At 38.5% G+C, this 24,014-nt stretch overlaps 1 protein-coding gene across 1 annotated transcript; it reads left to right on the top strand.

Moving 5' to 3' along the window:
* The first annotated feature begins 2,446 nt into the window (after positions 1–2,446).
* LOC149814625 (uncharacterized) lies at positions 2,447–21,384 on the top strand. The gene is made up of 3 exons (XM_089988371.1): positions 2,447–2,646; positions 14,327–14,605; positions 20,130–21,384. Exons 1-3 carry the CDS (start codon positions 2,521–2,523, stop codon positions 21,129–21,131), a joined length of 1,407 nt encoding a protein of 468 aa, XP_089844497.1. The 5' UTR covers positions 2,447–2,520; the 3' UTR covers positions 21,132–21,384.
* The last annotated feature ends 2,630 nt before the right edge of the window (positions 21,385–24,014 follow it).

The raw sequence follows: 24,014 nt of genomic DNA, 5'->3' as shown, positions 1-24,014 counted from the left end.
AAAATCAAAACCCTATCAAGCTTCGTTCAAAAATCTCATTTTTGTGTTCTCACACTAGCATATGCACAATATCTACCAAGAAAATATTGATCATAAATTACAATTAGAACCAAAATGAGATGCTAGAAGGATTCATATTAGAAATTTCAAGCAAAACCCTTGGGCATGAAAATATGACGGTAGAATAAGAAGAACCTTTGGGAGAAAAAAGGTAGCTCGGTATCCTACGCAAAGAGAACTGCTGAAGAGCTTTAAAAAAGACCGAGAAAGTTGGGGTTAGGCAGACCCCCACCAATTATACAACATGCCATTGGGATTTGAACTTGTTACGTCCCAACAAAAGGTGACATGCACTACCTGCTCTTACCATACAAGCGGAGCCTCCGTTAGAACAAAGCGAAAGAATACGCAAATAGGCAGTCGGAGCCAGATGTAGCTTGGCTCACAGGAGTAGGGGTGTCAACAGGTAGGGTTTACTAGGACCCTACCCGGACGAAACCCTGTTGGGTTTGGGTATGATAATAAATAAGAAGACCCAATTAAGACCCAGGTCCGGACCTGAAGGTCCCTTTAATACATACATCTGGGTATAGTTTGTGAAATTTTATACCAGACTTGGGCCCAACCCGAGTTCCGATTAAGACCCATAAATTTTCAATATAAAAATGGTAAAAAATATTATTTTATCAGGTATGGTTGTTCATGTAGTTATTATTGGGTCAGGGTATGGTTTCTCTTATAGTGGACCAGATTAGACTCGAGTCTGGACCTGATACCATACCCAAAAATTGGGTCCAAGTCTGGTTTCACCTGAGTCCGAACCAAACTTGACCCGTTGACACCCCTACCTGAGCAGTGTGACTTATGAAAAATCTCGTGATAATATCGTGAGAAATTGCCTGAAAGTTTAAAACAGCAATTTCTTGCAAGATTTTCAAAATATCGCAAGATTTATGAAAAAAACATAAATACTGTGATTTAAATGCAATATTTACATTTTAAACGGCTATTTATCGTAAAAAAAATCCTATATTTTTATTTTTAAATTATTTTTATTAATATTTTCTTATAAAAATATTTCTTAATTATTTTTTATTGCCGAGACTTTGCTGAAAAAATGCGAGATTTATGGAATTTTTTCAATTTCCCGCGACTTTTTGAAAAACAAGAAATTGCCGATAAAAACTTTTGTCACTATGCCTGGGAGTAGGGGTGGCAATCGGGTCGGGTTGGCGGGTCGTGTCGGTGGGTTGGTAGGTCAACATACCTCAACACGAACCCGACCCGTTTATTAAATGGGTCAGCTGTGGCAAACACGAACCCAACCCATTTATTAAATGGGTAACCCGACACGGTTAACCCGTTTAATAAACGGGTCAGGTCGGGTAAACAAGTTGGCGGGTTGGTTTCGGGTAAATGGGTAAACGGGTTGGCGGGCGGGTTGGAGAGTCGGGTTCGGGTAAACAGGTTGGCAGGTGATTGGTAAGGGGAGTGGTAAAGCCCGGGGGGCCCTCTGTAAAATTGCCTCCTCTAATTGTGGTTGGGAATCACTATCTGAATTGAATGGAATTGAAAAATGCATTGTTACATACTTGGTTCCCTTGAAAAATGCTCCTTCAACTGCCACATGTCTTACATTTGTCCCACCCTTGATGATGGTGAAGGCCAATTGTCTGTCCTAGGACGTGCAACCCCTGCTGCCTGACCACACTGCCCTGTCATTGTCAACGGGCGTACCACCTTGAGTTGGACTGCGCCTTGCACGATTTGCGATCACGGTATCCTCCACCATCAGGACACGACATTGAACCACCCCTGCCCAGGCAGACCCGTCCTCTGCAGGACACGACATTGAACCTCCTTCGTTCAGTGGACGTCACTGTTGTGCAATTGGTTTGATCCCTCTCCCTGGGCCGCGTCATCGTTCGGGCTAATGTGCTCGCCTGAGTCCCTGCTGTCCTCCATTCTGACTGTCTTTGTTTCCATGTCCTCCGTTAGTGGTTTGAAGCAGTTTGTTTCCGACCATCCTTCCCTTGTAGTTGTAGTATTTGTTTCCGGGTCACCTTCACCTGGTGTTCGGGGTCGGGTAAACGGGTTGGCAGGTTGAGTTCCGGTAAACGGGTTGACCCGCCCGTCTAACCCGTTTATTAAACGGGTCAGACGAGTTGGCATAGCCCTAACATCAACCTGACCCGTTTAATAAACGGGTTAAGCGTGTCGACCCGTTTACGACACGAACCCGTTTAAGCCAAACTCAAACCCGGCTAAGAAGCGGGTTGGCGGGCCGTGTCAGATTTTGCCACCCCTACCTGGGAGTAAGGAACCAGTTTGTGTCGGATCAACTCGGTGGTTCGTGGATCTTATCGACCCATTTGCCCAGCCCGACTGTGTCGACTGACCGTAGCAAAGATAGCCAAGGCCAGGCCGCCCACGGTGACCGGGCGGTCGATCAGCTTCCATTGTTTGTCGCTGACCCCTTCCTTTCTCTCCCTTTCTTCCCCGTCGTCGTCGTCGTGATAGATGAGTGGTCGTGGTGGTTCGTTGGCCAAGGGGGGATTCGACTTCGGGTTAGACGATGTTCTCTGTCCCTATACCGATTACGACTCCACCCTCAACCACCAGCCTCCTGCTCCTGCTCCAATCAAGGTGATTGATTCCTCGCCGTTACTCCTCTCTTTCCAATTCAGATTCTTTCTGTTCTTTTGTGTGTTTCTTTTACATGTTGATCGGTGGATTACTGATTGGTGACCACTTTGTGGTTTTTTTTACGGCCTCTACTGATTGGAAATCGGAGTCGGGAAACCGATCCTTTAGGATTGGATGGTGTTGATTAATTGCCAAATTGAACGAGTTTTTGGGTCTCTGTTGAACCTCGTTATTAGGTCGTGTAAACAAGCACCATTTGGTTTCAAATAACCTTCAAATTGTCGCGGCTTGCCTGCGGTGCAGACACCTCTTTTCTCTCTCTCTCTCTCTCTCTCTCTCATCTGTTTTGGTGGGCTGAAAACTGGGACACATGAGAGAGAAGGGAAGAATAGGAAGCAAAATGAGGAATCCAATAGTAGTACTTGAAAGAAAGGGAACGGATTGTTTCCTTTTTTTCTGCGAATTCTACCATTTTTCGTCGAATCATCCGATTATCGTGCACCAAACTTTTACGTCATGTGTTATTGCGATTAAAGGATTCATCATCATCTCCAAAATAATGGGGATGGGATGCTTTCCGGTGTTCTGATTAACAAGAAAGCCGGAACTGTGACTGACGAAGGAAGAACCAGATTCATCCATGTGTTTCAAAGGAGATATCGAAGATAAATGAAATGAAGATCACGATGGATCCACTGATTAATTCTTGTGCAGGCACCATCAAAACTTTTTACTAATGATGCTACAGTATATATTCCCACTGCGCAATCTGTTCAGGCATCATGCTTATTCTTTGATAACTATGATGCTGCAGATCATCATCCTCAGGTCCTTGTTTTCTGCGTATGCAGCCGTGTAACTGATTCTCCTTGCCTCTTCTATTTCTGAATTGTAGATAAATCTGTTGTATCCAAAATAGTCAACAGTGGTCTACCCCATACCATATGTACAACCATCGAATCCTCAAAACGTGAAATAAAACCAATTTCTGCTTTTGGTGCAACTTCTCATGGTATCAGAGCAATGCGGTCCTGTAGCATTCTCCTCCTCCATTTCCACTTCCCTTTCTTCACTTAAACTCAGTATCTGTTGGTATATGGCTGTGATCCATATCCTTCATGTATCTCATAATCGTGGGTGGGCCCGCTCACGGTTATGAGTTTTGCGAACCTTTTCAAAAAGATAATTCAAAAATCAAATTTCTGTTTTATAAAACTGTTTTAATGAAGATCATGTGCCGTTTTTTTCTCTCAATGGCTTAACTGCCAAGTCTGGGCAGTAGGGAATCCAAGAGTGTATATATATATGCCCAACACGTATACAAAAGGTGCAGATATACAAAAAAAATTATCGAGTGCACTCTTGAAGCAAACCTACAAAAGTATATACCTTAATATCTCTCTTCTACTCTTTATTGTCTACCGCTGCTGAGGTGAATCCTTGTTACTGCTCGCTCTCTACTGCGCCATCAGTGGTATCAGAGCAAGGTTGGTGCAGGGGACTTTTTCAATCGGTGGTACTCTTCCCGACGGGTGGTGATCAGGCTCTGAACGCTTGTCTCGATTGTGTATCACAATTACCCGTTTTAACAAGTCACCAGCAACCAGATTAAGCGTATACAAGTAAGTCAGGGCTTAATAGAGAAGCCCCTTATCTGGCAGTGCGTGAACAAGCACGCACACATATTTTTTCTTCTTCTTTCTGTTCTTTGCCTCTACAAACAGAGGCTTCATAAAGTCTTTAACTTTATCAGTTAAAAATAATAATAATAATTGCTAGCATAGTTAAATACCTTAACGGATTCTGCTTTGTAGCTATCTGTTTTTTTTTTTTTTGGCCAAGAAATTCCCTGAGTCTTACTGTTCCTAAAAAAAAAAACAGGGGAGGAGACCATCGAAACAGAGTCATTAGACTCTTTCGTCTTAGATCCCAAAAGAGGCACAACGGCTAGGGTCTTCATTGAAAATTGGGCTTCCGGCTAGTTTCTGCCTCTTCTTCATACGTTAAAACCACGTCGACCTTTTAAAAAAAAAGGGAGGGGGGGGGGAGGAGGAACTTCAGTTTTTTTTTGCATTCAACCACGCTGGACGACTCCCTCCTAGCATCAGGTCCTTTGGACGCCGTCTTCCCGACGTCGTAGATCGCATCTGGCGAAGGAAGCCGAGAATCTTCCGCAGGAAGTCTCTGGAGAAGAGTAAAAAAAAAGAAAGGGGCTTAAGGCAGATTTGGCCATTTTTTTTCTTCTTTTTCATTTTTTTTAGCAGAAATCAGAAAACATCATCTGCTCCTCAGTGGTCTCCTGTGACTGCCGGCTGTGATCGGTGGTTTTAGCCTTACGACAAAGATTCATCGCACCTGAAAATAGTGGTGTCCTGGAACACCCTCTGCAGGCGCTGCCACTCGCTAAATAATTAATTTATTTTCTTTCTTTCCGGTGATAGTTCGATCGTTCAAACACTGATCAGTGTTTTCGATATTGCCGCTCGACCGCCGAACACTCTGTCGGTCGATCTTCTTAAGCCACAGTTCTTTTTTTTTTTGCAAAACCCTGTAAAAAAAACACAGAGAGAAAACGCAGAGAAGCTTCGTGAAGAAGCCTCGAGAAACGCAAAGAAGCTTCGTGAAGAAGCCTCTGAATTTCAGAATTTAGCAAAAAACGTTTTATTTTATCTTTTTAGCCGTGGACCATTCTTCCAAATTAAAGCTTTTTAATAATTTATTTATTTTTACTCTTCAAGAATTATTTTTCTTCATTAAGTATAAACCATTTTGGTTTTTGTTCAAGTAAAACTAATATAAATTTTTTTTGTTCTGTTAAACTTGCTATAATAATAAAAATTTAATACTCAGAAAATGGCGAGTAGGGTGTGTGCGTCTGAGCTTGCTAAGACCGATATGCTAAATGGGACCAACTTTCCCATTTGGGAGCGTAGGATTCCCTTGGCCTTGACTCTAGAAGGCCTGGAGTATGTTCTCCAGAAAACTATGATTCAACCTGGAGAGACTGTCACTACAGAGGAGAAAGACAAATATGACAAATTTAAAAATGAAGACCTTATGGCTAAGACCATCATGTTAACTTATATGGATGATAACTTGATTAGAGTCTTTGAGGATTACAAGACTGCAAAGGAAATAATGGATGCCATAGCTACAAAGTATGATACAACATCAGAAGTTCATATCTGGTTGCTCCTTGAAGAGTACAACTCATATAGACTGAAAGAGTCCAATAATATAATTGATCATGTCAACCGGATGTTGGTAATGGCTAAAGACCTAGCCATAACTGGTAATGTTATACCAGATAGGATGCAAGTATCCACTATTTTGAATAGTTTGCCAGCTTCCTGGAAGATGGTAACCACTGCTCTTAGGCTAAACTCCAAAAGCCTTAACCTGACCGAACTACCCCTTCAGTTGGCCATTGAACAAGAATATATGGCTAAAGATAAGAAATTTGAACTTATGGTAGCTCAGGACAAGCTCTCCAATAGCCGAGTACCCTTTAAAGCCAACCAGTTTAAAAGAAAGGGTAATAAAAATAGCAAGTTCAACAAATGTCAAAATGCAAGTTTTCGAAGGCCTCAAGGGAACAACAGATCTCAAGTGAAGTGTTACAAATGCGGAAAGCTGGGACATATCCAGAAAAACTGCAGGATAAAGTTCTCTAACAATGGGAACCATGGAAACTATGGGTACAATGGGAGAAACAACAACAACAACAACAACAGAAGAAATGACAACAAATATGTCATCTGTATAGTGTCTGAATGCTTGTTTGCAAACGAAGAGCTGTCTGGATGGTGGGTAGATTCTGGAGCTACCCGACATATATCCAAGACCACAGAAGGGGCAATGGATATAAAAGAGTTTGGTCCTGGTGAACATAAAGTGTATATGGGAAATCATTTCTACTGTGATGTAATGGGTATTGGGTCTTATAGACTCAATGTGGGAGGCACTAGTGTTTTATTAAGTGAGGTTTTGTATGTACCCTCCATGAGGAGGAACCTAGTGTTTGTATCAGCTTTGACTGGTAAAGGTTTTGAAGTCAGGTTTGTCCCTAGTAAGGTCACAGTAGGAAAGCATGGCAGGGTCCTTTTCGAAGAAAAATTTGTAAAAGAACATAGTATGTTCAAGTTATGTGACAATAAAGGATCCGTTTCTGCTTATATTGACTGTGCATTTAATGTTGAGGTCTAGCATAAAAGGCTAGGACATATAAGTATACGGAAATGAAGAAATTAGTACAACAAGGAATAATACCTGCCTTTAATGAAACTCAATTTGAAAAATTTGAGTCTTGTATTTATGGTAAGATGGCAAGAAAACCTTTTTCATCCAATGTGATACGTGCTACTGATTTATTAGAAATTATCCATACAGATATTTGTGGACCGTTCAGAGTCCAAACCCATAGTGGCATGTTATATTTTATAACGTTTATTGATGATTTTTCAAGATATGGATATTTGTATCTAATCAGACAAAAGTCTGTGGTTTTTGAGAAATTCAAGGAATATAAAAGTGAAGTCGAAAGATAACTCGAAAGATATATTAAAGTAATAAGGTCTGATAGAGGAGGTGAATACACCTCAAATGAATTTTGCTAATATTGTAAGGATCTTGGGATAAATAGACAAAGAACAATGCCTAGAACACCACAACAAAATGGTGTTACTGAGAGGTGTAATCGAACCCTCTTGAACATGGTGAGATCCATGTTGGCAGGAGCACAATTACCCAAGGTATTTTGGGGTGAAGCTGTAAACACAACTATGTATATGTTGAACAGAGTGCCTTGCAAAGCAGTCCCAACTACCCCTTATGAAAGATGGACTGGTTTGAAACCAGATTTGTGCCATCTCAGGAGATGGGGATCTATAGCACATGTGAAGATCTTATATCCAAAGATGGATAAATTGGATAATAAATCTGTAAGATGCATATTTATTGGATACCCAAAAGGATCCAAAGGCTACAAATTATACCATCAACATATGGGACTGATTGAGAGTAGAGATGTAGAGTTCCTAGAAGAACTCAATAATGAATCTACTGATCCAGTGGAAGATCAATTTGATTTACTGGATGATCTTGATGATCTAAATGAACAGTTAGGCAATGAACCAACTGATTCCGGTTCCTCTACTTCTCAAAATCGGGGTGGTCATAAAAGGTCTAGAGCTCCCCCATCCTATTTGGATGATTACTATGTTTATTTGACTGAGGAGCTTTGTTATTCTGTAGACCTGGATGAAATGACTGATAATCTGACATACAATGATGCAATAAATTCACATAAATTGTCATATTGGAAGGAAGCTATGGATGAAGAAATTGAATCCATTGAAAAGAACCAAGTTTGGGAATTAACAGACCTTCCTGAAGGAAGAAAACCAGTTGGTTTTAAATGGGTTCTAAAGAAAAAGTACAATTGATAAATTTAAAGTAAGACTGGTAGCAAAAGGTTTCTCACAAAAAGAAGGTATTGACTATACAAAACCTATTCACCAGTAGCTAAGCTTGCCTCCATCAGGATAATTCTTTCCATAGTGGCTTTCTATGATTTAGATGTATGGCAGATGAATGTAAAAACTGTCTTCCTGAATGGTGACTTAAAGGAAATAATATATATGGAACAACCTGAGGGATATATTATTGATAAAGACAAAGTGTACAAGTTGAAAAAAATCTTGTACGGGCTAAAACAATCACCAAGACAGTGGTATTTGGTTTTTCACAAAGCTATCACAAAGATTGGATATGTAGCCAATCAATTAGACCACTGTGTATATGTTTGGAAAAGTTGGAGTCATTTTTGCATTTTGTCTCTATATGTTGATGACATATTATTGACAGGAAATGGCAATGACATGATAACTAAGACTAAGCATTGGTTGAACACCAATTTTGAAATGAAAGATATGGGTGAAGCATCCTACATTTTAAGAATTAAAATCACCCGTGACAGAAAGTCTAAGATCCTTAGTCTTAGTCAAGAAAAATATATTGATTATATTTTGAAGAAATTTTGGACGCATGACTCCAAACAGATTGGAACAACTGTAGCTAAAGGAGTTAATTTGAGTAAGAGTGATTGTCCAGGTGAGGGACAACAGAAGCTAAACGTACCTTATGCTCAAGCTGTTGGCAGCTTGATGTACGTGATGCTGTGTACAAGACCTGATATAAGTTTTGCAGTAGGTCTTGTCAGTCGATATCAGGGAAATCCTGGGTGGCCTCACTGGCAAGCTACTAAAAGAATATTCTGATATTTAAAAGGGTCGAAAGGACTTCAATTGTGTTTTCAGACTGATGAGCTGGAATTGATTGGATATTCTGATGCTGACTTTGCTGGATGCAAAGATAATAGCAAGTCTACCTCTGGCTATATCTTTTTGTTTGAAGGTGGAGTTGTTTGGTCATATAAGAAACAAGGATGTGTTGCTCAGCACACCCAAGAGGCTGAGTATATCACTTGTAATGTAGCCACCACCTTTGCTGTCTGGATTAACAGGTTTCTAAAAGAACTATAGTTGGAAATCGTGAAAGAACCTGTTCAATTATATTGTGATAATCAAACAACAATCTCATTAATGAAAAGTGGAGCTGATAGCTCGAAAAGTAAACACATAATGGTGAAATATCATTATGTATATGAAATGATTGAGAAAGGTGAGATAAATGTTGACTATTTGCCGACATTAGATATGGTGGCTGACCCTTTGACTAAAGGGATCTCAGAAGACCTGTTTACCAAGCATGTAGCTCATATGGGGCTAAGATATTTGTGAATAGATTACGATGAAAACCATGATAAGGAAAATCCGTAATCTTTGTTGGGAAGCCCATGAAAGTGGGAGCAAACCAGCAGTCTCATGGCCAAGTGGGAGATGTTGGTATATGGCCATGATCTATATCTTTCATGTATCTCATAATCGTGGGTGGGCCCGCTCACGGTTATGAGTTTTGCGAACCTTTTCAAAAAGATAATTCAAAAATCAAATTTCTGTTTTATAAAACTGTTTTAATGAAGATCATGTGCCACTTTTTTCTCTCAATGGCTTAACTGCCAAGTCTGGGCAGTAGGGAATCCAAGAGTGTATATATATATATATATATATATATATATATATATATATATATATATATATATATATATATATATATATATATATATATATATGCCCAGCATGTATACAAAAGGTGCAGATATACAAAAAAAATTATCGAGTGCACTTTTGAAGCAAACCTACAAAAGTATATACCTTAATATCTCTCTTTTACTCTTTATCGTCTACCGCTGCTGAGGTGAATCCTTGTTACTGCTCGCTCTCTACTTTCCTTTCTATAAAACTTATTCCCCCAAACTATCTTTTGTGGCATTCACAATTCCTGGATAGCATGCATAGCCAAAAACCGAAAGGCAAGAATAATCAAGTACTTTATGAAATCACCTACAGTCACTTGTGAAATCAATATATTGGTTAAGCATATAGGGATTTCAAAAGCATGACTCCAAAATACACACAGAACATGTCAACGTACAAGAAGTGCAAGCCCAGTCATTGATCATGCACTATGTCACATGGGTGCGGGTGCGGGGATGCAGTACTTCCAAAAAACCCGGGTGCGGCAAAAATATAAAAAATTATATATATATATATATATATATATATATATATATATATATATATATATATATATATATATATATATATAAAGTCCAAAAGTTGGACATAAATGACCCTGGGTGCGATGACTGCACCCAGGGTCAGGTTGACCGCATCGGGTGCGGGTGAGGGTGCGGCACCTAGTTGGAGAATCCCTGTGACATATAGGGCAAAAAAAAATTTCTTGGCAAATTTTTTTTTAAGTTCGAAAAATTGGACCAAAATGACCTTGGGTGCGTTGACTGCACCCGGTGCCGCACCAGCACCCGCACCCGCGTCGCATCGCATCGACGCGGGTGCGGCACCCTGCTAGCCGAATCCCTGTGACATAGATCATGCACTAATGTTTGCACTTTGCACCCAGCTAAAATATTTTGTTGGTGAGTGTGTGGACCGAACAACATGAACAATTCCATGTTAAGCAAAGTGCCAATGATCTTCTTGCCACTTTATGTGTAATATAAATCCACATGAACTTGTCAAAATCATCTAAAATATGCACATAAGAGTGATGTCTATTGACAATTTGAATGGGAGCTGGTCCCCAAAAGCCATAGAGATCAACTCAACTGGAACTGAGTTTTGAGATGATAAGGAGAAATGTAGCCAATGATACTTGCTTCACTGACATTCTTCACACACTAAGGATGGTTTATTGTGAGAGAACGGAATTGCATGAGTTAAAACAACTTTATGGGCTGCCTAAAGCACTAGATGACCCAGTCGATGGTGCCAGTGATTGATGGTAGACCGTTCACCAATAAGTGCAGCTGCATGCTCTGCATTTTGTGTGCCTAAACTCATTGCTACCTGGTAAAGCCGAGCTTCACTTTTGCTTCATGAAGGACCTTCCATAAGCAGCAATCCTTGATAAGAAAGTGAGTGGGATGAAATTCAAACACAAATAATTGTCCCATATAAACTGATTAAACAAGAAAAGGATTTTAGTTATAAAAGACATGGGAAGAACACCTGTTAGTTTAAAACTTCCATGTGGAATGACTAATGAAGAAGTGCTCACATATATAATATCCAAACCTTGTCCACTACCAACTTTAATATGTTCTTGACCAGAATACTTAGAGAAAATGAAAAACTTGTTCAGATTTGCTATTTTATTGTTGTTGCCCTAGAATCAAGGCACCAAAATTCAAGGGGAGCAAGAGACAATGTTGATGTATTGACGTCACTCATTGAACCAAGAGCACATTGACAAGTTCAGATCCTCTATCATGTGGTTGTTTCCCTAGAATCTAGGTGTACCAGAGTTCAAGGAGGCAATAGACACTGTTGATGCATTGAGGTCATTCATTGAACCATTTGGACTTAGAGTGGTAAAAGAGAAGTCTTTTGAGTGCTGACCTGAATTGAATAAGATGACTGGTGACGTTGATGAGCTGTCTGATCAACCTTGTTACAAGCTGACAAACAAGACAATTCCATAAAGCCAAAAACTCATTATCGAAAGGGTCTGGTGCAAAGATTCTACCACAACCTCTAGTGTTGTTGAACCTTCCTCAAAACTCTTGGAATTTGATGTGGAGTGATGGTGTTATCTCTATCTAGAGGAGATGTTGTCAACCAAACCACAATATTCACTGATAGATAATAAACCTCATACCAGTGCTGATCAAGAAGATGAATTTCTTCGCTTACTAGAAATGCATGTAGATCAGTCAAGGTAAATTGTTTGGTCCCATCTGGTCCTTATCAAACAAGTACATAATGAACTATGCAATCATCTTCAACTACTCAGCCAACAGCTTCAAGCCTGTCTGCAATGGATTTGGCCCATTAAGGAAACTCAAAGATGGGAAGGTTCCCTTTCTTGGGGGTGTGCAGTTGCAGCTATCATTGCATGATACACACACGAGATCAGCATGTAAAAGATATCTTAAGACTGATCCAAATAGCATGAGTCTCACAATTTGAGAGTCTACGCCCTTGGTCAGCGATGAAATTATGCAGGTCATAACGATTTGACCTTGATGCTGCTATGTCAAGTGTGCTGGGTTTGTCATGACCATTTAATGGCTGTAGGTTAGCCTGTCAGTCAAAGAAGTGCATCTTCTTTGAATATAGCTCTGTATGTGTTATGGCTTCAAGTGTTTTTGTATGGATACCAAGAATATCAAAATATCACAAAAATAAATAATATATTTGAAAAAAATATATTAAGAGGTTTGAAAATTCTCATAGCCATCTACTGCTTTTGGAGGTGTTTATGACTTGTTAACATTTCATGAAAATTGGTGCAAGTTTTTCAAAGTCTGGGCATATTTTTGTAAGCATGAACATGATCTTTGCGAAACCACTATATGTTTTAACGGTTCCCCAACAAACCTACCATAAATACAGCCAAGAACTATGTGCTGTGTCCCTGGTGACATGGGCGGATACACAAACACCGACAGGTATGGCAATATTTTTATATTTTAAAATAATATTTCATTACAACTTAATATTATTTCAATAAAAAAACTATGCTTTAATGTTAAAATATACAAAAAAATAGTTTTTTATTAATAAAAAAAAGTGTCGTGTCCCAATTTTTTTAAAAAACTTGAAATTTTGACTCGAATCCAAATCCCACATCCTTGAGTCCCCGAATCATTGTGACAGCCAAAAATTGTGATGAGTTAATCTCATGCTGATAACCACTTTTATGTTCATATGTCTTTCTTTTACTCATGACCCCTCCCTGAGTAGCCCCTGTTTGCGCTCTTGGAGGAGGCTTAGGTGTGCACAAAACTCCTTTCAATAAAGATTTTCTCCTGGAATATAAGGGGATTGAATTCCCGTGATCAATAAATATTCCTTTCTAATTGGTGTAAGCAGTTTCGTTCAGACCTATTATTTATGTGTAGAACAAAATTGAAGTGGTGGACCAGTACCTTGTCATTTTCATTTGGCGAGATTGCAAATTTGCTTTTAAGCCATTAGTCAAGGCTTCCAGTGGAATTTTAGTTCTATGGAACCCTTCGTGGACTTGTGACATTATTTCTACATATGAGTTCTCGTTGTTGATTTTTTTCCAGCCTTCCAACACAGACAACAGATTCTCCCTTACCTCAGATTATGGTACAGATACAGCTCTACATAAATGCTTGTTCTGGCTAGAAATGGGCCAGGTTGCTGCCTCAATCCAATTCTATTGGTGCATTGTAGGTGATTTCAACACTTTATTGCATCATCAGGATTGTAACCGACCAATTAAGTTAACCAGAGCCATGAGACAATGGCTGTAGGTTAGCCTGCCAACTATCTTATGTGGTGCTAATATATAATGGCTATTTAAGCATGCATTTGATTAGTTTCTCAGTGAATTTTACTCCATATTGTATATGTATCACCATGATATTCTAATAATTTATTTCTCAACATTCACGCACACATATTCATTCAGAATATGTTACTAGAATTGGTTACTACTTCATGTGGTCCTGTTTGCTGCTATGTCTAATGTAATGTCATTTTTTTGCCGCCTTTGTCTACTTTGTGGCCATTTCATTAATATAATATATATAGAGAAAAAGTGGTAGCTGCACAACCCTTAGGTGCTCAGCTACCTACGGGTTCGTGCTGGCTGTCCATCGCTGGGCTTGATGGACGGCCAGTGCAAAAATCGCTAAAAAAACACTTAAACATGCTTTTTGCGCGTTTTAGGGTTTTTAGCAGCAGTTTTTGGCTGCCACTAAAGGTCCCTTTTTTCTGCTGGGACCTTTAGCGGCGGTCAAGAACCGCCGCTAAAAGTTTGTTTTTTTTTTGCGTTTTGACGCTGTTATCGGTGCTTTTGTGGGGAAAAATGATGAGCGTCCATCACTCCTGCGATGGACGCTCAGCATCGTTCCACTCGGGGTTGCGCTCCTATGGATTGTGCAGCTACACCCCACTCTCTCTCTCTCTCTCTATATATATATATATATATTATACTTGGGTCAAAGATTTGTAATCTTATGTGATATTGGCTTGAACTCGTCATCTTAACTTGTTTGGTGTAGGCAGAGCTTTGGGAGTCTGGAGCTGGGAGATCCTTGACAGAAAATGTTTATTGTGAAGGAGGTTTCAATTCTGAGGTGATTCCTACAATTGAAAAAGCCATGAAGAAATATTCAAACAATCTACTCTCCTTTCTAGAAGGAATCAACGGACGCCTATCACAATTGGAGTCATTTTGCTACACTCTTGAGCAGGATATTAATGAGTTCCATTCTGATTTGGCTCATAAGCATAGTGAAGAAAATCTAAAATTTTTTGATCTTGTGAAGCATCTCCAAGAAGTGAGTTCCTGTTCGGCTAGTTTGACTTTTGGTTATGATACTACTTCAAGAAACATATTGTGAAGCTAGTCTTCGAGCAACATTTAATTTTACTGATTTTCTTTAGTTTTCTCTGATCAGAAACCAACAAACTGATTTCCTCTAGCATTTTTTTGTGAAATTATACATAATGCATAAAATATGATTCCAAGATTCATTCATGATTGTTATTGATATAATTCTCATGCCTTTTGAGGTTTTGGGCTTCTGGGACATCTGTGAAGGCATAAGCCCACAAAATAATATTTGTCATATATATATAATGTGTATATATTCATGACTATTATTCATATTATGCTCATGTCCTTCAGACTCCATGGTCCTGGGAACATGCATGAAGGCATATTTGTTACAATTGTTTGTATGTGCAATCTAGTTGAGATCTTGTGATGCAAGTCATTTTGACTCATTCTGACATTGTAGATATGTTCAGCATGATCAATTTGTTAGGAATTGACCCTTTGGTTTGTGTTTTTTCGATGAAAAAACTATGTTTTAAGAGTCAAAGAATTTTGAAGTGTTTAGCTAAAAAATTTTCACTCACACATCAGAATCCATCCATGCAAATGTCAAATCTCACAAAACAGACATGTAGATCATATCTACAGGTCAGATTTATCAAAAAAAAAGGAAAAGTTTTTGCTAAGTTGTTTTACTTACAAAGGATTGTAGCAAATGTTTTCCTTTATATATATATAACATTAAACTAGTTGTGTTTAACATTAAATGAATTCAACCTTATTAAAATGAATAAAATGCCCTTAAAAGAATGACAGTTTTGAAAATGCATGGTTACTTTTTAAGGTAAAGGTAACTTTGATAGATTCATAAAGTTACTCTTTTGGAAAAGGTATTTTGACTTTTCATCTTCCTCCAAGTTCAAAAGACTTATAATGTCAAAAAAAGTAATCATGCATTTTCAAAAATCCATTTAAGGGTATTTAGTCATATCAATATAGTTGAATGTAACTAGTGTTAAACACAACTAGTTTAATGTTAGATAAACCCATATATATATATATATATATATATATATACATGTTGTGTAGCTTCGTGACCATTTATCTCCCAAATTGTCCCAAACCTCTCTAAAAAACATACTTGCTTGAGTTCTTTGCATAATCCAAAGTTGTAGATGTGTTTATCACAGAGTTGTCAGTCGAAGAAGCGGGAGCGAGAAGCGAGACACTTCTAAAATTTTAGGAAGCAGGAAGTGTGGGACAACTTAGAAGCAACCTAGGAAGCGAAGAGAGAAACAACCTAGGATTTGAGTGAAAAGCGAATATTAATCAAATTTTCTTAATATTAGGCAAAAAAAATTGTTAAAGGCTCCAAACCCCCCAAAAAGAAAAAAATTGCGTCCTAATATTGGGAAGCGATTGGGAAATGAGTGAGAAGTGAGTGAGAAGTGAAATGGGAAGCGTGTTTCACGCTTTCGAAGCTCGTTTCCGGGAAGCACACTTCCCTAATCCCATGGGCGCTTCCGGTAACCCTGGTTTATCATTTCTTATTTACTAAAAACCATGCTTTGGATTGAATCAATTTAACAAGAATTCTTGATTTTTAGTTAATTAAATTTTTGGTGCAATATATACTGTTGATTTTTTGTGGTGCTAAAAACACATCTAAACATAAAAAATGATTAAACTAATACATGTTTTCTACTAAATAAAGCATAGAGATCACGTCTATGAGTTTAGATTGAGCACAAAACACATGCAAGTATGCTTTCTAAAGGGTTTGGGAGAGTCTAGGAGATAAATGGTCGGGAAGCTACACATTATTCTCTCTCTCTCTCGCGCTATATATATATATATATATATATATATATATATATATATATATATATATATATATATATTAGGCCCCATTTCTCGTTCTGCCCCATAGTTTTTAAGTGTTTTATGATAGATCTGAACCAATAGATGTGTTTAACATGCTTAATTTAGTGGGAATCAAATCTTGGATCATGTTTTTTCGATGAAAAAACATATTTTTATGAGCTGGGAAAATCTGGTACCTTCATAGCCATTGATTTTGGATCACCGGAAAAACCTGTATACAGGTCAGATTCCGGTGATCCAAAGGTCGGTTCCCACTAAACAAAACCTATAGATCACATCTATGGTGTTAGATGTGAGAAAATATACCAAAAAATGTGATTTTGAGGGGCAGACCGAGAAAGTGGGCAGAACCGGCACATTACTCTCTCTCTCTCTCTCAATATATATATATATATATATATATATATATATATATATATATATATATATATATATATATATATATATATATATATATATATATATATGCATGTCTGTGTGTGTACCAGAGTAGAGATCATCCTAACCCCAAAAAGTTAGGTCACTCATTAGGACCCTTCAGAAGATCATAGTTGCATGTGTTTTTTCCCTTGATCTGAACTGGTAGATGTGTCATAGTTTACTCGGTAGAAGACAAGTACTAAATTAGGTATTTTTCGTTATCAGATGTGTTTTTTGGATTGAGAAAAAAGTCAATGGCTGATATTGTACTAAAACTTGAGTATAAAATATTTAAGTTTTTTCATTAAATCCATTTGATCCAGAGCATGCTTTTTTAGTAAATAAACGAGGATAAACACATATAATGGTTCAGATCAAGGGTAAAAACACCTGAAAGTTGAAACTATGGTTTTAAAGGGTCCTAACAAGTGACCTAACATTTTGTGGGTATATATATGTATGCAAAGAACCAATAGTTTCAATAGGCAGCCTTTCAAATGCTATTCATTTTTTGGGGGGTTTGCATAGAGTATCATTTTGGTGAAAGAAATTGAATGCATACTTGCTTTGGGAAATAAAGATTTAAAGATTTTGAGTAATTATTGAATGTGTACTTTTCTTTGACTAGCACTTCAATTTTGAGTAAGTGATCCAAGTCCTTGCTATGCGATACTTGATTGAAGTATTCTTTCAACTATTAAATTTCTTTAAAGCATTATTTAGGCCCCCCATCCAAGTAAACTATCAGACTGAATGTTTTCATACTTTTTTATCAACAACACGAGCTGCTGCACATCTTTTGACATTTCTTTATTGCATCACTAAATTTGTTAGACCATGCGTGGGGTCATATGTTTTAGTCTAGAGATAGACATATGTAGACTTCTTTGGTCTGCACTTTTTCTCCACTCTCTATGGAAAGATGCCATGAGAAGAGGAAGGGGGAGCATGTAATGCCATATTCATAATTCATAGAGATTACCATTTCATAAGGCATTCTTGACTTCATGTTTATGAAGATCCCATTCAATATACATGGAAAGTAATAGCTTCTTTGTGGAATTTGAGTGCTAAAGGAAGCAAATATTTCCTTATAGTTAGCCTCATATGTTTGTTTTGACCATCAGCAACTAGATGCCAAATATATGTGGACCCATCTAGTTAGTACTTCATTGTAAAAATCTATCTGCTTCTTGATATACCTTCTTTCCTATAGGTACTTCAAACTGTTATTTTTGTGTGTTTCTTCCTTGAATTTCCTCCATGTCATCATAGATTTTCTCTATTTTCAATTAAAAAAAGCACTGGGAGTTATAAACAGAGGACTATGGCAAAAGAATTATCTTTGCCATAACATGATACACGTGACATGTAAGAGATGATAATTACAACAATGTCTTCTTGCTTATGGTAACTCTAGGAAGCCGGTCAATTAGACATTTCTTTTTCAGGGGTTTCAATAAAGGAATACAAGACACAAGGAGAGTTGGTACAAGTTATAGGAAAATCAAGCATACATACCCTTTTTACCTATAGTATACATCCTCTGCCTGTGTGGTCCTTGTTCTTATCAATTTTGAACTTTGTCATTATGAATTAAATAGGGGTTCTTTTTCCTATTTTTGAAGGTTTGCCTTACTAGAATCACGATCATCTTTGGGTTAAGTATGATAGGATGTTAGAAACAAGGCCATATCAAAGCAACAACTCTTTTTTATTAGTTCGGTTGTAAGACTCAACCTTTTTCACTTTGCAACTATCTCATGAACACATAATCTTTAGGGTGGAGTTTATTGAGGTGTGATGTGAAATGTTGGAAACACCCCAACATTCTTGAAAACTTGTTAAGATAGACATGGGATTGCAGCAACATATGGTGTGGACTGTTGACTTTAACCCATTCAATGTTGATAGCATTCTACTCATCAAGTATGCACCTACTAACATTGCTTCTATGATCATTTTTTACCAATTGCATTTTATTGGGTATCGAGCTGCACCAAATGTAGCTAGGTAGGTTGGAATATTTTCAGATCTAACCTGGTTGAAAGGGGGAACATGGCTTAGGAGAGGATTGGAACTGATTCAGAGGTCCCGATAGGGAAGGATATGATTACTCTAAGTTTTGGTCAGATCTAGAAAAGAGAATAGATCTGGTAACAGGCGCAGATCTAGAGGAAGGAAACAATGGAAGATGAAAGAATAGTAATAAGAAAGAGATGCGTGAATGGAGGAGAATGAAAAAGGAGAAAAATATTAAAATGACTTCAACAATGTGAAGGGCACTTACCAGTTCCTGATCGCATGGTTAGGTAAGGTCCACTCTGATACCATGAGAATTTAGAGAAGTCGAGAAAATTGAAGAGGAAAACTAACTGTCCAATCGTACAAAAATACCCCTGTAAACAATGGTTAGACAAACAAGTAGTTAGTGTTGTCCAACAGAGGAGCAACAAACTGGAATGTAGATGCAGAGATGCATTTTATGAAGTGGGTTGCTGGTGCAATAGCAGAGGCTGAATAACGTTAATGGCACCTATGGTACAAACGACAGTCAAGAGATGTAGTTTGAAATGGCTTTGAATTATACCAAGTACAAGGTATATGTCCTAGATTGAAGAGAAGGGTGAGTACAAGGTATATGTCCTTTTATTTCCCATCTTTCATGTTTAATATTTTAATTGATTTTCTGTTCCCCTTCCAAAATTAAGGCGGAGCAAGGTGTCTCCCTGGAGGTCAAGGGGTGCACCACGATTCTACGCTGCTGGAGAAGTGACTGTCGCAGTCATAGTCCATCGCTACCAGGTCTCTTACTCCAGGGATGGTTTCTCCGTTCCTCATGGAAAAATTGATTTGCTGTTACAATCACTCTCTCATGTGCTCAATGCTCTTGTGCTTTCTCTTGGCTCAAGTACTTTAAACTGTGAAGAAAAATAATTTAAGAAGTTCCACGGGTGTGCGTCCAATCGGTCAACAAAAGTGCTTTTTTGCTGACCACTGCTCATTCTTTTCATTAGGGGAATCCCTAGTTAGAGCGATTGGAGACTGACCGACTTAGTTTTCTCAAGTTGTAAGAATAAAAATGCAACAAGCGTCTGTATCCTGATTCCAAAAGCATTAGCTTCAAAAGCTCTTTGGATTTGAACCATCTGAATATTTCTGCCATAATTTGGATTTTCATTTCTTTGCAAGACCTTTGATAAGTCCTGCTTTTGCCTCAGGTTCACAGGTCCGTGCAGGTCATGAGGGACAAGCAAGAACTCGCTGAAACTCGGAAAGAATTAGCCAACCTGCAAGTAGTTCAGAAGGGATGCCCAGATGTCATGCAAACAGATTCAAAAAAAGAAGCAGCTGTTATTTCTACTCAAGTAACTAAACTGGAAAACATGCCTGATGTCCGTAATTCTACAGTGCAGATCCAAAATGTGATGGGTTACACTTCATTACCAAACCAAACAGCCACCTTAGTTTCACTACCATCAGTAGCAGCTGATCAAAACATGCCATACAAACAAGTTTCCTTCCAGCCATCAGTTTCATCGACTTTTCCACCAGGAAAATCAGTGGTTGAGTACCAGAATCAGGCTAACACCAGTCAACAACTTTCCTATTACAACCAAACACAGAGCAGCATTCCATATCATGCCCATCATTCATATCAGAGTAGGCATGAAGCTGGCCCATCTGGAATCCAGAATTCCCAAACTGAACCTTGTCAGAATGAACCAAATTCACGCCCGCTTCCTTATCATCTTCAGCAGCAACAGTGGGCTTCCCCTTATCCTCAGCCTCAGTTTTCTCAACCACGAGGGCAGATTGAGATCAGATCTGATATGGAACCTCCACCAACACTACCATTCTACTCCTACAACCTACCATCTGTCCAGTATACTGTGAGTTCATCCTCCCAACAAATATTTCCTAAGCAATTGGTTGCACAACCCTCTGGGATTTCTCAATCAAGCCCAGGCAACCAGACTGAAGAACGCTCTGGACATGGTAGCAACTATGGTAGTTACAGATACCCCATCCCTAGTGCATCCAACTATCAGCAGCAGCAGATGCCACCAATGCCTTTACGCCAGGCCAATACGAGTGAGACCAGCGGTGTGCCCCGCCACCTATCTGCACCTTCTGCACATGATGCATCAAAAATGGTTTATGATACTGATCTCAGCAGGCATGCATATTCACATTATTATCAACAGCAAAGCAGGCAGTAGTAGCAGGCTGCTGCTAAAGCGGTTTATGCACATATGCTCAATAATTTTGTGTGAGGTCTAGGGTGACAGCGTGCAGAATGGTGAGCAATCTGCCTATGTATTTCGATCCTTCTTGGCAGTTGAATGCCCATCATGCGAGCAAAATTCTATTGCCTAGTGCTTTTCAGAACTGAATCTGTTTAGTGTAAGTGTGAATCAATCAATAGTATATAATGAGAACTGTGTTGATTTGTTATAGTGATATTTTCATTTACAGACTGATCAGTGTTATTAAAAACGCGCCTCAAGGGGCAAAAAGTGCGCCTCGCCTCAAGGCGAGGGCCTTTGTGCCGCTGGTATAAAGCGTAAAAGCCTCGAGGCGTACGCCTCACACGCCTTGAGGTGTACGCCTTGGGGCGAAATGCGCCTCAATGTGAGGTGTATGCACCCCCCATTTGACCAAAAGTTAGATGTTATTAAATCAGGGCCCCGACCCTAATTAGGGTCGGGGGCCCTAATTTCTCATTTTGTCTCGCAGTCTCTCTCTTGTCTCTTGCAGTTTCTCTCTCGTTTCTCGCTCATCTCTCTCTCGCATCCAGTCCTTCACTCGTCTCTCGTAGTCCCTCACTCGTCTCCCACTTCTCATCTCGGTGTCTCCCACCTCTCTTCGTCTCGTCTGTCAACTTAACCCGAGCTTGGGTTTCGGAAGAAGAAGAGAGGTACATATTTTATATATTTGTATATATTTTTATTTTCTGTTATTTTTTTGTGTGAAATTTCAGTCTGCAGTTCGGTCGAATTCTAATCTCCTTTAGCGTTAAAATTTGGGTGCCCTGCCTACAACTTGTACAAGCCTGTACATGTCTTGCTTATTACCCGAACCAAAAATCCTGATTCTCACAAATGAACCAACAATTTTGTCCTGAAATTTCTCCAGATCATCTAGCAAATCCTCCACCAAGTTCCGTCTCAAGTAAATTAAGTTTATGTTGTGCACATTCACTGTTGCATAATCACTTGGATTAGCCTGTGGTATACTCTCCTGGGTCTTTTCCTTAGTTCTACGTTTCTTATCTGACCCTGTCTTAGCCATTGCACTTCCCTCAATCTCTACTTGCGCAGTCTCATCATCTACATTTTTTCCTTGGATTTCATTCACTGGCACTTGAGAAGAGGTCTCCTTTATAAGAATGTGAGACTCGATAAGTTTTAACATTTCAAAATGCCCAACACGAGCCTTCCCAAAAAGATTTTGGAGCCTTGCATCACAAATTATCTGGCACTTTTTTTAATACCACAACAATATTTTCTTTCAAGATAACCTTAGTGGCAGAGGTAGTATGATGTTTTCTTTTTATGGTTTCAACAGCTCGAGCACTTTTTTCCCCAGAAGGTGAATTCAGCAGCATTAGTAATAAAGTTGGTGGGTCCAAGCACCCTATTAGCAATCTTTAATTTTGCATTCACTGCTCACATATTACAGGATTTCAAGTTCACTTGAAACAGAGTTATTCAAGACAAAAAAAAGTTGTATACTCTTTAATATTTCCTGGACTCATAAGCATGACGCTGAAATAACTTTTTTGTTCATTTAAAAGTTTAAGCACCATGCTCTTTGAATTGTTTGGCAAGTACAATATCGAGATTGTATAAATCCTGTATGGCTTGGAAAATTTTATTATTTTTGTAGTAGAGATTAGGAGAAAAGAAGTTAGTTTCCAAGTTATATATGTTAAATCTTATTGAATATGAATCTGAATTCATTGGATTATATGTTAATTTCATATTTTTCAGTATTTATTTGAGATTTTTTGTTTCTTGTTGGTTGTTGCTTCATCAATAAAGCATTATTTATTTATTTATAATTTTTAGATATTTTTTTTAAGTTTAAAAAACAAAAATTTTGAGGCTTACTCCTCGCCTCAAATTTTGGTGGAGCACCTCGCTAAGCCTCAACGCTTTTCACAACACTGAGACTGATGCTAAAAAATACATATTTGTTGGCTTCTTATCGTTTCTCTTTTGATCCTTTTTGCCACTGATATCTTGTATGTTGTGTACGTGTTATAGGAGGTGTTTTGATTCAAACATGCATGTGTTCTTGCATGCATGCGCGCAGGCGGGCACGTGCTCATGCATATACATTACACTCGATGAATTGCAGAATTTTATAGCCTACAGTATGCACAAAAACCAGGGAAAGAGAAAAGGATTACATAGAAGAGCCATATTTCATGTCACGAAATGCTGTTACCACCAAGGGCACGTTAATTGTGTAGGCAAGCTTAAGAAAGCTCTAGTTCTTGCCCAAGCCAGTTTTGGTATAAATGCACGTCTTGAAACTATTGGCGAAAGACAGCCTACAAGTAGGGCTGGCAAACCAGTTGAACAAACCGAACAGAGGGTGTTCAAGCTCGGCTTGTTCCTGTTGAGAGTCGAGCTCTTGGTGAACATTAGTTAAATGGGCTTAGCTTGAACTGACTCATTTATAAAAAATGCAATTTTAAAATTGAAAATAATAGAAATTTGGACTATTAACCTGCTGAGCCAAGCTCAAGCTGTCATTTACAAAGTTAAATCATAAATACATTTTGGAAGATGAAAGCAACAAGATTTCAACTCTAGACCTCTTGTCTCGAGCCAAATATTTCACCTTTTATTATACACTACACTCCACGACGTACACACACACATGTATATATATATATATATATATATATATATATATATATATATATATATATATATATATAGAGAGAGAGAGAGAGAGAGAGAGAGAGAGAGAGAGAGAGAGAGAAAGAAAGAGAGAGAGAGAGAGAGATGCAACCCTTAGGTGCAGAGCTACAGTGGAACAACGCTGGCCGTCCATCATTATGCGTGATGGACGTCCAAGCATACCAAAAC

The sequence above is a fragment of the Nuphar pumila genome, chromosome 15 (genome assembly GCF_984573655.1).
Source record: "Nuphar pumila chromosome 15, dmNupPumi1.hap1.1, whole genome shotgun sequence".
NCBI classification, from domain to species: Eukaryota; Viridiplantae; Streptophyta; class Magnoliopsida; order Nymphaeales; family Nymphaeaceae; genus Nuphar; species Nuphar pumila.
This window is presented reverse-complemented; position numbering and strand designations above follow the sequence as displayed.

Bases quoted from the DNA above. Each gene is read 5' to 3' on its own strand.
- LOC149814625 (XM_089988371.1), top strand. From the start codon at position 2,521: ATGAGTGGTCGTGGTGGTTCGTTGGCCAAGGGGGGATTCGACTTCGGG. The intron at 2,647-14,326 runs GTGATTGATTCC...TGTTTGGTGTAG, and splicing joins CTGCTCCTGCTCCAATCAAG to GCAGAGCTTTGGGAGTCTGG. The intron at 14,606-20,129 runs GTGAGTTCCTGT...CTTTTGCCTCAG, and splicing joins TTGTGAAGCATCTCCAAGAA to GTTCACAGGTCCGTGCAGGT.